The sequence below is a fragment of the Micromesistius poutassou genome, assembly GCF_964030765.1.
Source record: "Micromesistius poutassou genome assembly, chromosome: 4".
Classification (NCBI taxonomy): domain Eukaryota; kingdom Metazoa; phylum Chordata; class Actinopteri; order Gadiformes; family Gadidae; genus Micromesistius; species Micromesistius poutassou.
The window spans coordinates 18,758,718-18,774,228 of record NC_140274.1 but is presented as its reverse complement, the minus strand read 5'-3'; the positions used below and the strand labels follow the sequence as shown (position 1 = coordinate 18,774,228).

General features: G+C 39.1%; 1 protein-coding gene across 1 annotated transcript; it reads left to right on the top strand.

The window, feature by feature from the left end:
* Positions 1 to 1,233: 1,233 nt before the first annotated feature.
* Positions 1,234 to 2,922, top strand: LOC311341571 (granzyme K-like; the record flags this gene model as incomplete). The annotated part of the gene is made up of 5 exons (XM_084466393.1): positions 1,234 to 1,294; positions 1,540 to 1,693; positions 2,134 to 2,275; positions 2,375 to 2,656; positions 2,773 to 2,922. The coding sequence occupies 5 exons, from the start codon at positions 1,234 to 1,236 to the stop codon at positions 2,920 to 2,922; spliced, it is 789 nt and encodes a 262-aa protein (XP_084322519.1).
* Between the last annotated feature and the right edge of the window lie 12,589 nt (positions 2,923 to 15,511).

The window sequence follows — 15,511 nt, the reverse complement described above, 5'->3', positions numbered from 1 at the left end:
AAAAACGTCTGTAAGAAGATATGCAGAGGTGTGTTGTTCATGCTGTCATATAAAAGCTCAGTTCTGCCTAATCATTGATCACCCCCTCAATGAGCCCCTCCGGGGACAAGTGAAGGTGGCGGTAGTTTCATAGTAGTCATAGTAGTTTCTCCCTGATATTCAAAATAATTTGATTACTTGTCAGAACTAGAACAGCTGACGGTCCACGCCATATCAATAGCTGAGCCACACATGCCCATTACGCAGCTGCTTGCCAAGAAGTAGGAAATAGAAACAGTGCCAATAAGTCTGGGATTTTCAATATTGCTTTTTTGAAAAGGTAACTAAATAACTGATTACTTGAATTGCAAAACGAACATCTTACGTTACGAGTCACAACAAAAAAGTCATCTGAGTACTCTCACCCTACTTTTTTGTTGGCCTAACCCTGTGTCACTTAGTGTAACCCTAAACCCCCAACATTGACCATTGAGTTGTTAGAGCATCTTGCTCAAGGCTGCCTACAGACAGGGGTTCAAACCCAGAACCTCTCTGCTGGGAGCTAATCATCTCCGGTTAGGAAATAAGAACCATCCTGGGCAAACTTATGTATATTTTTTGTGCTTTTGGCAACGCTGAGATGATTGGAGGGAAGAAAGTAAAGGCTCATTCTCTGCCCTACATGGTTCACCTGATGAACAGCACAGGAGAACCCGCCTGCGGAGGAACCCTCCTCTCTTCCAGATGGGTGCTGACCGCGGCCCACTGTCATCAGTAGGAATTTCCTCACATCGTTCATCCAATAATACACTTCTGCTCAGAATCACATGAACAATGTCAATCAATGCCATTTATCATTATCTGCTCTCACGCACACGCGAAGAAAAAAAAAAAAAAAAAGTCACGCCAAAAAAAAAGAAAAACTCCTGTTACATTTCTGTTGATGACTTGACTAGATTAGACCAGACCACATCGTGTTGTTTTTAACAAAAGGGGAGGAGTTTAAGACATCTCCCTACAACGTCCCCCACCCCCCCGTTTGGAGGAGCCCAGTAAAAGTCCCCGAGTGTAGCATCCACATTGTTAGTGTGGTTCTGTGTAAAATGATACTTGCAGGCACATGCATGGGCACATTCAAGTGTGAGTGTGTTCATCTCTTTGTGGTTGACCCATATCCTTCGAACAGGCCATATAAGCAACTCATGCTGCATCTTGTGTTTCAGTACCTCCATCTTTTGGCATTAGAAACAAGCTATGCCGCGTTCATTACTAGCTCTTGTTAAAACCTTGTGTTTGGTCCTCCATGTCCAGTCATGTAAGTAGAACACTAAATGATCTGTGATACATTTCTTTTGGATTGATTTACTATTTAGTCATTGTGTTGGAGCATCTTGCTCAAGGATGGCTACAGACAGGGGTTTGAACCAAACACCTTTCAGTCGGGGGCGAAGCATCCGAATAATACAAATAATAATAAGATACAAATAATCACATGGACAAACTAGCATTGTTTTTGTACGGATAACGGAGATCTTTCAGCGGTGCTGTGTTTAACCAAAGGTACTTGTGGCAAGGCTGAGATCATTGGAGGGAAGAAGGTGAAAGCGCATTCTCTGCCCTACATGGTTCTCCTGATGACCAGCACAGGAAAGCCCATCTGCGGAGGAACCCTCCTCTCTTCCAGATGGGTGCTGACCGCGGCCCACTGTCATCCGTAGGAATTTCATTACATCGTTCATCCAATAATACACTTCTGCTCATAATCACATGAACAATGTTTGTTGTTGGTTGTAGCTGTACGTAGGAAGCTTTAGGCAAGGGGCTGTAGGTACGATTCAAGAGCTATCCTTTGGGTGTAATTGGTATGAAATGCAATAACGATCCTTCTGCTGTTGATGGGTGAATCACTGAGAATATGTTTTCTGGTTGACCTCTGTATGAGAATATTTAGATATTAGACCACTTCTCGGCTCATTTCTGCCAAATCAGGGTTTCTCTTCCCTCTTCTGCTCTTTTCTGCTCTCCTTACACATCTGAACTCTTACTATACACTACCTTAAGTATTTATGTATGTTGTTGTTGAGCTTTGTTGTGTACTATAACATGCTGTTGTTTGGTATTCATTAGTAAACCCTATTTTGGATTCTTTAATAGAATATCTACGGTGCGTCTTGGGGTGGACACCATTAAAAAGAGCGAGACAGATGAATCTGTTCAGGTCCGGAAGGTTGCAACGTCTTACCCCCATCATGCCTATAAAAGCGACACGCGTGTCCATGATCTCCAGCTGCTTAAGGTGAGCTAATTACTGTGTGATTAATACTCATATCACATCCAACATAAGTGTTGTTGCACTATTGATGATAAAAGTTACTTTGTACTTTCTTTGTTGCAGCTCGACCAAGAGGCGATGCCGACTAATGCTGTAAAGAATTTGCCATTGGCCAATGAAATCCCAGACCCCCAGGATGGTACCAAATGCATGGTGGCTGGTTGGGGGGCCGTCAATGTTTCAGATATAAGAATGACAGATGATCTGATGTCCGCCAACGTCACTGTTATCAAAAGAGAAACGTGCAACTCTGAGGAATATTACGGTTCTCACTTTTTCGTCACTGCCAACATGGTATGTGCCGGAACTGTGGGAGAGAGTGAGAAAGATCAGGATACTTGTAAGGTAACTGCAGTGTGATTTTAATGGATCTTCATCATTTCTATCAATATCTTGTATCGGATTTGGTAGGCTAAAAGAGGATTTGAAATGCATTCCTGATTTCATCTTTTTTTCGACAGGGAGACTCTGGAGGACCTCTGATGTGCAACGGTGTGCAAGTAGGAATCACTATCTATGGCAAGGGCTGCGCTGTTCGGACCAAACCAGGAGTCTATTCCTTCCTTTCCAAAGAACACATTGACTGGATAAATGGGATAATGCAGAATTAAGAGTTCCTCTGAAACATCTGCAACTCAATGATGTCAAAATTATCTTCATATAAATTGATTGAAAATTTAAAAAAATGATATATGAGTTAATGGTGATTCTTGGACGAAATATGTTCTACACTCAACCCTATTTTGTGTCAAAGCACCACCAGGCTGGTCTCATTCAATGTTCTTAAAATTATATCTTTGAGAATTATATTTTTATGCACTTTTATAAGTCAGATCAATCAATTTGCTTTGTTTAAGTTCATATTTTATGATAATGTTTGGATTTTCATAAGTGAAATAATATAATAGTCAATTGTGATAATTTTGAATATATTGAATTTTATTTTGAAATTCACTTGCATTATTTTTAGTGTATGCGCACATTTAATTACTTTTATTTTGAAGTGTGAGAGGTAACTTTATTGCGTTAACTATCTGTGTGACAGACAGTCAGGGTTAACAAGCGTGGAGCCACACAGTTTTTTGACTTCTCTCTTTCTCTCTCTCGCCTCAAATCATAACCTGATGTTGTGGAAAAGGATTTTTGTATTTTGCTTTTGACAAGTAAACCTTTTAAATTCCAAGTCTTGGTCCGGTGGATTCTTTTAGTGGATATTGGATGAGGTACGTGTCAAGGGGAAAGCGGAGCGTCAAGCTGGAGCTTCACTAATTAGACCTATTGATCCTACAGTTATGCTATAGCAATATCTATGTATGTAAGTCATGTAAGTCATAATATTTACAGGTGATTTCTTCATTTTTACTTGCTGTAAGGATCGATGATGAGCTAAACTCATAGAATAGCCAGGCCTTAGAAGGCCCATTTGCTCTTGCAATGTGTGAAAGGCAACTTCAAGACAAAGAGGTTGTGAGTGTGTTGACTGAACACACACACACACACACACACACACACACACACACACACACACACACACACACACACACACACACACACACACACACACACACACACACACACACACACACTTGCTTCAACGGTTTCAAACTATATCAGAACAGCTCTGCTGTTATTATATATATATATATATATATATATATATATATTTAAAAAAATATATATATATATAATATTTTATCTCAAATGTATTACAACTTAATCGCTTTAGCTATTTGTTTAACTCTTACACTTCCAACCATTTGACATTTTTAAAATGGTGTGCATGTTTAGATTTTTTACTCCATTAGGCTTTTGAACTGTTCAAATAGGGTGAGAACCCTCTGTGCAGCTGCTGGAGGAGGAGAGCTGGGAGCAGGAGCTGGAGGTGAAAGCGCTGAGGGAGCACCTCAAGGCCATTGTCAAGGACATTCACATTTCCATTGATCAGCTGCTCTCGCTGTGTTTGCTGTCCTTTGAGTGTCTGAACACAGCAAATTCTAAGGACCTGTGTGTAGCCAGCATAGAGGAAGCCTTCTTCTTGCTGATTTAGAGGAAGTTATACACCTTTTTGTGATATGTCACGCCCACTGTCACACCCTGTTTTTTTATGATTGGCATGAAAGGTAATCACTTTTGTCATAACCAACCTACCCACCAAATTCGGTGCAAATCCATGTTAGCATTTGTAGATATTCCACTCACAGACACACAGACAGACACACAGCCGGGTGAGAACATAACCACCTTGCTGGAGTTAGATAATAAAATGACCCATCACACAAACCACCAAGAGGACAATGGCAACCATCAAACCATAGTTTCCCCCTTGATGAGATGGTGGAAATGATCTTACCAGAGAACACTGTGAAGGGAATCAGGGGAAAACACTGCCTTTATTATTGTGGCAAACGTGATCTTGTTTGGCTTTTATCGCTACCATGTAAATTTCCACTGAATGCATACACAAAGCATGTTAGCATACACAGATCCATGGAGCATCTGGCCTCGTGGGTGTGGCACCTTGAATATAAAAGGGGAAGAGAAATGTTTTCGAGCGGCGTTCCACTCAGCTACCAAATCCCCTTTTGGAGAAGATTGAAGGCACCGATATCAAATGTAGGTTTCCATTGCTTTTTTTGGTGATACTCTATTTGGTAATGCTTTACTCGCTTTCCTTATTGTTTGCATTCATTTGTTCTCATTAAAAATGATTGAATGGCTGTAGTTGTAGTCTGGTGTGGCCACACCATGACTCTTTAAAAGATATGATGGCCAATCAAATGTGTTTAATTCTTAATATGAAGATACAATGATGGATCTACAAGTATTTAGATAATCCTTTAAATAATCTTTTCTTTTTTATTTGTTAGAAAGCCATGGACCAACTGTGCACTTCCCTATTGCTGCTAGGTATGTTTCCCGTGCGGGACATTAAACATGCATTAGCTTTGTTTTCTTTAATAATAACCTATGCCCTCTAATAATAATTATAATAATGTCCACTAATAATAATTGTGTTCTCTCTTCGCAGCAGGCCTCTTTTGCCTGCCCCATGGAATGCAGATATATGTCCTAGAGGGATCTGGAGTCACTCTGGTCTGTCCATACACCCACAATGGATTGGTCATGGAGGTGTGCAATTGGTTGAATGGGTGCAATTGTATTGAAGAAGACCAAATGACATCTATCAAAGATGATGATATCACAGCAACTAACAACAACAAATACAACGTTTCTATGGATGTGGAGGGACGTGTTGCATACCTGAGCATTAACGACCTGAGGCCCAGCGACAGCAGGGAGTACACTTGTTGTGTATCCGCTGGTCACTCTGATCCTATTTCATATCATCTGAAAATACTACATGGTAATTTAAGGATGTCAACAATAATGCCTTTTATTCCTAATTAGGAGTAAGCTATATTATAAGACACAAGCAGATGCTGTTGGCCATAATAATTGACATATATAATTGTATACATGTATATTATAATCTCCTGATTTTACATTTCAATTATTTCTACATAAATCATGTTATAAATTTGATGATATGCGATTTATAGCTCCATCAGGCTGCAATTTTAAATTGCATGAACAAGTGGATTTCTTTGGAGATGGCAAAGGAAGCTCCTCAGAGTCCAGTGCAGACCAGCAGACCTGTCACCAGAGATGTACCAATAACATCAGCTGTCGATATTTTTCATTTGACACGGAGTAAGTCCTAATCACTTAGTCCCAATAATTATCATGCTTGCTGAAAGTGCATACATAAAAAAATATATACACAAAGGTTTCATAGACCATTATTATCATAATAATCAAACCTTATTGTATTTTTCCTCCAACAGATCCAAAACCTGTTTCCTTAGCGAGTTTCACAGGCCTGTCATTCGTTATAAAAAGGAGTCCATTTCTGGGTTTTCTCTGCATAACTGCAGTGGTACAAGCAAGTATCTGAAGAATGTATTATATAAAGGGGCCACGCTTTTTTTTTCAGAATTCATTTGAAGGGACATGTTAAGGACTAGATGAGATATGGTTTAAACATGACATTCTTCAAAAACACCAAGCAGTGCATTCACAACCATGATTAAACATTGCCTTACCTTCTTCTTCATGAGGTTAAGACCATCAAAAGAAAATAAACACCTAGCAGACAAATATATTTGACTATAAAAATAACATATATATGAACAGCTTTGTTAAAAATACATTTTGTTATATTTTTGTATATATTTTTAGACAGGGCCACTGCTAGCCATTTGGGTGCCCTAGGCATGATTGCTTAGTGGTGCCCCTAACTTGGTGAAGTTGAAATAACTCGATTTCACCTGAAGATTTCAACCTTACCCTTATCCTGACAAAGAAGTCGGTCACACACAGTTATCAATCTCTGATGCTGGTTAATTTGTAATGTCAGATCTGTCACATTCAGTTATTTATTTTCTGAAATAAATATGCCAAGTAAACTTTGGTAACATTAAATTATTTTATAAAGACGGAATCTGGATCGGATGGCATGCCAATGGTTAATTTGAAGCAGGAGCGATTGACACTGAGGCCAGCCAAGATGAGCTATTACTAAGCATAACTAAGGACACCATAATTAAATTATTAATTATTATAATTTTTTTTAAATTAATTATTATTTTGAGCAAATATGCATCATTTTATTGCCTAATGCCTCTAATCGTGTAATCAATGATGCCGAATGTAGTTGTGCTTCATCTTAAATTTTAATAATGAATCATTATGATTATTATGATGACGACCCTATTTGTTGTGCAGTGCCCCCTCCAGCAGTTGCTGCTCTACGGGCAGCGCGTGATGTGAGTGGTGAGAGCGGCGGTACTGCGGAGACACCAGGATCAACTCTCCCAGTCACCACTGGTCAGGAGGCTGTATCAAGGACCACAGATGAGCCCAGGAGTTCAGCCTGGACAGGTAGGGTAGAGGTCTTGGTGAAAGATGTACCATTTTTTTTGAACAAGAGGGTGTGTAGTCTTCTTCTTATAATCAAAGATTATATGTCCATGGTGGGTATAAATCATTACCATCTGTACTGGATGACTTGAGGAAAAGAGCAAGAGAGAAAAAAAGATTTGTAGATCTTTGTGGAATTAAAATAACATGTTTGGGGGAGAGCCAGGCAGATTCTATTGTGATGGTTAACTTTACCTAGAACAACTATTTTAAGACAGTCTTATTCATGTAATACAGGCTATCCAAAACATGATGTACACCTAGCTAATCAGCAGAAGTCTTTTATATTTGCATTTATATTTGAGTATTTGATTGAACTATTTAAGTGTTAAGGTGTTTTTGTATCTTTTGCAGTCTCTGAGACATCAGGCTCAACTCTCCTAGTAACAACTGATCAGGAGGTCAACGGTGAGTAAAAGCATAACCATGTGTTTACACAAGACTGGAAGACTTAAAAGTGAAAGCAAAAGAGTAAGAAAGATTTATTGATCTTGATGTTGTATTTCAAATGACATGTTTGGGGCAGAGCCAAGCATAGTCCGATGGGACGATTTAGTTGACCTATAATTACTTTTTAAAGATCTTCTTATTCATGTATTACAGACAATCTACAAACATGATGTACACTTAGCTGATCATTAGACATCAGTATTTATATTTGAGAATTTGATGTAACCATTTAAGTGTAAAGTTTTTTTTGTAACTTCTGCAGTCTCTGAGACATCTGGCTCAACTCTCCCAGTCACCACTGATCAGGAGGCTGTATCAAGCACCACAGATGAGCCCAGGAGTTCAGCCTGGACAGGTAGAGTAGGGGTACTCTAGGGTAAAGATGTACCACTTTGTGACAAAGAGAGGGTGTGTGTAAGGGACATCCTTTTCTTAAAGTCAATGGTTATTTGATTTTCCACAACGTCAAATGTGAGTTAAAAGCATATGTTTACAGAATACTAGAAGATTTAAAAATGAAGCTTAAGAGAAAGAAAGATTCATTGATCTTTGTTGTATTTCAAATGACATGTTTGGGGCAGAGCCAGGCAGATTCTGCTTGGCTGGTTTAGTTGTCTTAGAATTACTTTTTGAAGATCGTCTTATTCATGTATTACAGGCAATCTACAAACATGATGTACACCTAGCTGATCATTAGACATCAGTATTTATATTTGAGAATTTGATGTAACCATTTAAGTGTAAAGGTGGTTTTGTATCTTTTGCAGTCACTGAGACATCAGGCTCAACTCTTCCAGTCACCATGGATCCGGAGGCTGTATCAAGGACCACAGATGAGCCCAGGAGTTCAGCCTGGACAGGTAGAGTAGAGGTACTCTCGGTTAAAGATGTACCACTTTGTGACAAATAGAGGGTGTGTGTATTGGATGTCCCCTTCTTATAGTCAACGGTTGTAAGATATTCCACAACGTCAATGGTGAGTAAACAGCATGACCTTCAGTACTGGAAGACTTAAAAGTGACAGCAAAAGTGAAGATAGATGAATAGATCTTTGTGGTATTTAAAATGAAATGTTTGGGGCAGAGCCCGGCAGATGCTACAGTGACGGATTAGTTGAGCTACAATACAACAGTCTTATTCTTGTATGACATGCCATCTAAAAACATGATGTACACTTAGCTGATCATCAGAAGTCAATATTAATATTTGAGTGTTTGATGTAACCATTAATATATAAAGGTGTTTTTGTAACTTTTGCAGTCTCTGAGACACCAGGCTCAACTCTCCCAGTCACCACTGATCAGGAGGCTGTATCTAGGACCACAGATGAGCCCAGGAGTACAGCCTGGACAGGTAGAGTAGGGGTACTCTAGGGTAAAGATGTACCACTTTGTGACAAAGAGAGGGTGGGTGTAAGGGACGTCCTTTTCTTAAAATCAATGGTTATTTGATTTTCCACAACGTCAAATGTGAGTTAAAAGCATATGTTTACAGAATACTAGAAGATTTAAAAGTGAAACTTAAGAGAAAGAAAGATTCATTGATCTTTGTTGTATTTCAAATGGCATGTTTGGGGCAGAGCCAGGCAGATTCTGCTTGGCTGGTTTAGTTGTCTTAGAATTACTTTTTGAAGATCGTCTTATTCATGTATTACAGGCAATCTACAAACATGATGTACACCTAGCTGATCATTAGACATCAGTATTTATATTTGAGAATTTGATGTAACCATTTAAGTGTAAAGGTGTTTTTGTATCTTTTGCAGTCACTGAGACATCAGGCTCAACTCTCCCAGTCACCATGGATCCGGAGGCTGTATCAAGGACCACAGATGAGCCCAGGAGTTCAGCCTGGACAGGTAGAGTAGAGGTACACTAGGTTAAAGATGTTCCTCTTTTTGACAAAGAGGGTGTGTGTGTGTAGTGGACATCCTCTTCTTATTGCAAACGGTTATATAATATTCCACAACGTCAACGGTGAGTACAAAGCATAATCATGTGTTAACACAATACTGGAAGTGTAAAGGTGTTTTTGCATCTTTTGCAGTCTCTGAGTAACTGATTATCTTTTGCAACTCTCTCAGTAACAACTGATCAGGAGGCTGTATCAAGGACCACAGATGAGCCCAGGAGTTCAGCCTGGACAGGTAGAGTAGAGGTACTCTCGGTTAAAGATGTACCACTTTGTGACAAATAGAGGGTGTGTGTATTGGATGTCCCCTTCTTATAGTCAACGGTTGTAAGATATTCCACAATGTCAATGGTGAGTAAACAGCATGACCTTCAGTACTGGAAGACTTAAAAGTGACAGCAAAAGTGAAGATAGATGAATAGATCTTTGTGGTATTTAAAATGAAATGTTTGGGGCAGAGCCCGGCAGATGCTACAGTGACAGATTAGTTGAGCTACAACACAACAGTCTTATTCTTGTATGACATGCCATCTAAAAACATGATGTACACTTAGCTGATCATCAGAAGTCAATATTAATATTTGAGTGTTTGATGTAACCATTAATATATAAAGGTGTTTTTGTAACTTTTGCAGTCTCTGAGACACCAGGCTCAACTCTCCCAGTCACCACTGATCAGGAGGCTGTATCTAGGACCACAGATGAGCCCAGGAGTACAGCCTGGACAGGTAGAGTAGGGGTACTCTAGGGTAAAGATGTACCACTTTGTGACAAAGAGAGGGTGGGTGTAAGGGACGTCCTTTTCTTAAAATCAATGGTTATTTGATTTTCCACAACATCAAATGTGAGTTAAAAGCATATGTTTACAGAATACTAGAAGATTTAAAAGTGAAGCTTAAGAGAAAGAAAGATTCATTGATCTTTGTTGTATTTCAAATGGCATGTTTGGGGCAGAGCCAGGCAGATTCTGCTTGGCTGGTTTAGTTGTCTTAGAATTACTTTTTGAAGATCGTCTTATTCATGTATTACAGGCAATCTACAAACATGATGTACACCTAGCTGATCATTAGATGTCAGTATTTATATTTGAGTATTTGATGTAACCATTTAAGTGTAAAGGTGTTTTTGTATCTTTTGCAGTCACTGAGACATCAGGCTCAACTCACCCAGTCACCACTGATCAGGAGGCTGTATCAAGGACCACAGATGAGCCCAGGAGTTCAGCCTGGACAGGTAGAGTAGAGGTCCTCTAGGATAAAGATGTACCACTTTGTGACAAAGAGAGGGTATGTGTAGGGGACGTCCTCTTCTTAAAATCAATGGTTATTTGATTTTCCACAACGTCAAATGTGAGTGAAAAGCATAACCATGTGTTTACAGAATACTGGAAAACTTAAAAGTGAAGCTTAAGAGAAAGAAAGATTCATTGATCTTTGTTGTATTTAAAATGACATGTTTGGGGCAGAGCCAGGCAGATTCTGCTTGGCTGGTTTAGTTGTCCTAGAATTACTTTTTGAAGATCGTCTTATTCATGTATTACAGGCAATCTACAAACATGATGTACACCTAGCTGATCATTAGACGTCAGTATTTATATTTGAGTATTTGATGTAACCATTTAAGTGTAAAGGTGTTTTTGTATCTTTTGCAGTCTCTGAGACATCAGGCTCAACTCTCCCAGTAACAACTGGTCAGGAGGCTGTATCAAGCACCACATATGAGCCCAGGAGTTCAGCCTGGACAGGTAGAGTAGAGGTCCTCTAGGATAAAGATGTACCACTTTGTGACAAAGAGATTGTGTGTGTAGGGGACGTTCTCTTGTTATAGTGAATGGTTATATGATATTACACAATGTCCATGGTGGGTATAAATCATTACCATGTGGACTGGATGACTTGAGGTGAGAGCAAAAGAGAAAGACACATTCATAGATCTTTGTGGAAAAATAATAAGTTTGGGGCGGAGCCAGGCAGATTCTATTGTGATGGTTAACTTTACCTAGAACAACTATTTTAAGACAGTCTTATTCATGTATTACAGGCTATCCAAAACATGATGTACACCATGTTGATCATCAGAAGTCGGTATTTATATTTGAGCATTTGATGTAACCATTTAAGTGTAAAGGTGTTTTTGTATCTTTTGTAGTCTCTGAGACATCAGGCTCAACTCTCCCAGTAACAACTGGTCAGGAGGCTGTATCAAGGACCACAGATGAGCCCAGGAGTTCAGCCTGGACAGGTAGAGTAGAGGTCCTCTAGCTTAAAGATGTACCACTTTGTGACAAAGAGAGGGTATGTGTAGGGGACGTCCTCTTCTTAAAATCAGTGGTTATTTGATTTTCCACAACGTCAAATGTGAGTGAAAAGCATAACCATGTGTTTACAGAATACTGGAAGACTTAAAAGTGAAGCTTAAGAGAAAGAAAGATTCATTGATCTTTGTTGTATTTAAAATGACATGTTTGGGGCAGAGCCAGGCAATTTCTGCTTGGCTGGTTTAGTTGTCCTAGAATTACTTTTTGAAGATCGTCTTATTCATGTATTACAGGCAATCTACAAACATGATGTACACCTAGCTGATCATTAGACATCAGTATTCATATTTGAGTATTTGATGTAACCATTTAAGTGTAAAGGTGTTTTTGTATCTTTTGCAGTCTCTGAGACATCAGGCTCAACTCTCCCAGTAACAACTGGTCAGGAGGCTGTATCAAGCACCACATATGAGCCCAGGAGTTCAGCTTGGACAGGTAGAGTAGAGGTCCTCTAGCTTAAAGATGTACCACTTTGTGACAAAGAGAGGGTGTGTGTAGGGGACGTCCTCTTCTTATACTGAGCGGTTATATGACGTTACACAATGTCCATGGTGGGTATAAATCATTACCATGTGGACTGGATGACTTGAGGTGAGAGCAAAAGAGAAAGATACATTCATAGATCTTTGTGGAATTTTAAATAATAAGTTTGGGGCGGAGCCAGGCAGATTCTATTGTGATGGTTAACTTTACCTAGAACAACTATTTTAAGACAGTCTTATTCATGTATTACAGGCTATCCAAAACATGATGTACACCTAGCTGATCATTAGACATCAGTATTTATATTTGAGTATTTGATGTAACCATTTAAGTGTAAAGGTGTTTTTGTATCTTTTGCAGTCTCTGAGACATCAGGCTCAACTCTCCCAGTAACAACTGGTCAGGAGGCTGTATCAAGGACCACATATGAGCCCAGGAGTTCAGCCTGGACAGGTAGAGTAGAGGTCCTCTAGCTTAAAGATGTACCACTTTGTGACAAAGAGATGGTGTGTGTAGGAGACAACCTCTTCTTATTGCGAATGGTTGTATGATATTCCACAACGTCAATGGTGAGATAAAAGCATAACCAGAATAAAGAATACTGGAAGACTTAAAAGTGAAGCTAAAGATAAAGAAAGATTCATTGATCTTTGTTGTATTTCAAATGACATGTTTGGGGCAGAGCCAGGCAGTTTCTGCTTGGCTGGTTTAGGCAATCTACAAACATGATGTACACATAGCTGATCATTAGACATCAGTATTCATATTTGAGAATTTGATGTAAGCATTTAAGTTTAAAGGTGTTTTTTTAATCTTTTGCAGTCTCTGAGACATCAGGCTCAACTCTCCCAGTAACAACTGGTCAGGAAGCTGTATCAAGCACCACATATGAGCCCAGGAGTTCAGCCTGGACAGGTAGAGTAGAGGTCCTCTAGCTTAAATATGTACCACTTTGTGACAAAGAGATTGTGTGTGTAGGGGACGTTCTCTTCTTAAAATTAATGGTTATTTGATATTACACAATGTCCATGGTGGGTATAAATCATTACCATGTGGACTGGATGACTTGAGGTGAGAGAAAAAGAGAAAGACACATTCATAGATCTTTGTGGAAAAATAATAAGTTTGGGGCGGAGCCAGGCAGATTCTATTGTGATGGTTAACTTTACCTAAAACAACTATTTTAAGACAGTCTTATTCATGTATTACAGGCTATCCAAAACATGATGCACACCATGTTGATCATCAGAAGTCTGTATTTATATTTGAGCATTTGATGTAACCATTTAAGTGTAAAGGTGTTTTTGTATCTTTTGCAGTCTCTGAGACATCAGGCTCAACTCTCCCAGTAACAACTGGTCAGGAGGCTGTATCAAGGACCACATATGAGCCCAGGAGTTCAGCCTGGACAGGTAGAGTAGAGGTCCTCTAGGATAAAGATGTACCACTTTGTGACAAAGAGAGGGTATGTGTAGGGGACGTCCTCTTCTTAAAATCAATGGTTATTTGATTTTCCACAACGTCAAATGTGAGTGAAAAGCATAACCATGTGTTTACAGAATACTGGAAGACTTAAAAGTGAAGCTTAAGAGAAAGAAAGATTCATTGATCTTTGTTGTATTTAAAATGACATGTTTGGGGCAGAGCCAGGCAATTTCTGCTTGGCTGGTTTAGTTGTCCTAGAATTACTTTTTGAAGATCGTCTTATTCATGTATTACAGGCAATCTACAAACATGATGTACACCTAGCTGATCATTAGACATCAGTATTCATATTTGAGTATTTGATGTAACCATTTAAGTGTAAAGGTGTTTTTGTATCTTTTGCAGTCTCTGAGACATCAGGCTCAACTCTCCCAGTAACAACTGGTCAGGAGGCTGTATCAAGGACCACATATGAGCCCAGGAGTTCAGCTTGGACAGGTAGAGTAGAGGTCCTCTAGGGTAAAGATGTACCACTTTGTGACAACGAGAGGGTGTGTGTAGTTGGGCAACATCTTCTTAGAGTCAACGGTTATATGACTTAACACAACGTCCATGGTGGGTATAAATCATTATCATGTGTATTTGATGACTTGAGATGAGAGCAAAAGAGAAGGATACATCCATAGATCTTTGTGGAATTTAAAATAATATGTTTGGGGCAGAACCAGGCAGATGCTATTGTGATGGTTAAGTTGACCTAGAATGACTATTTTAAGATGTATTCATGTATTACAGGCTTACAGGCAGTATTTATATTTGAGTATTTGATCCATGACCATTTTTGACCATTTAAGTTGTTTTTGTAACTTTTTCAGATTCTGAGACATCAGGCTCAACTCTCCCAGTCACCACTGATCATGAGGCTGTATCAAGGACCACAGATGAGCCCAGTAGTTCAGCCTGGACAGGTAGAGTAGAGGTCCTCTCGGTTAAAGATATACCACTTTTTGACAGAAAATATAGATATTTCAGGACTTTCACAACATTTACATATTTAAATACTCCTAGTTACACATGCATGTTGCTTTACACTTCCATTAACTTTTTATGTTCATAACAGAAATACTTCTAACGTAACTAAACTACTAATTATTCAATTGGGTATTGAAACAAATCGCCCACACGAAATCTTTACGATATTCACAATAAAGTCACACTGATTAGATAAAGTCCTTTGCTTGATTTTGAGCTTTGTAAATTTGTGCTTGAATTACAACAAAAAAAAAGAATATATATATATATAACTGAATACACTACTTAAGATGCCTGGTAAAAGCAAGGAACACACAGATGTTATGTTATGTGTGTGTGTGTGTGTGTGTGTGTGTGTGTGTGTGTGTGTGTGTGTGTGTGTGTGTGTGTGTGTGTGTGTGTGTGTGTGTGTGTGTGTTGTTGATTTGTTGTCATTGACATGATGCAGGTCTTAAGTTCTACAACAACTCTAGTACCTGGATCAAGGCCTTGGAGATCTGTTTCAGCCACAACACTACATTGGTACACGTCACCAATAAAACAATGGGACGCTATGTGGATGAGCTCCTGTCTGCTCAGGGACCCTTGGTCAAAAGTGTGTG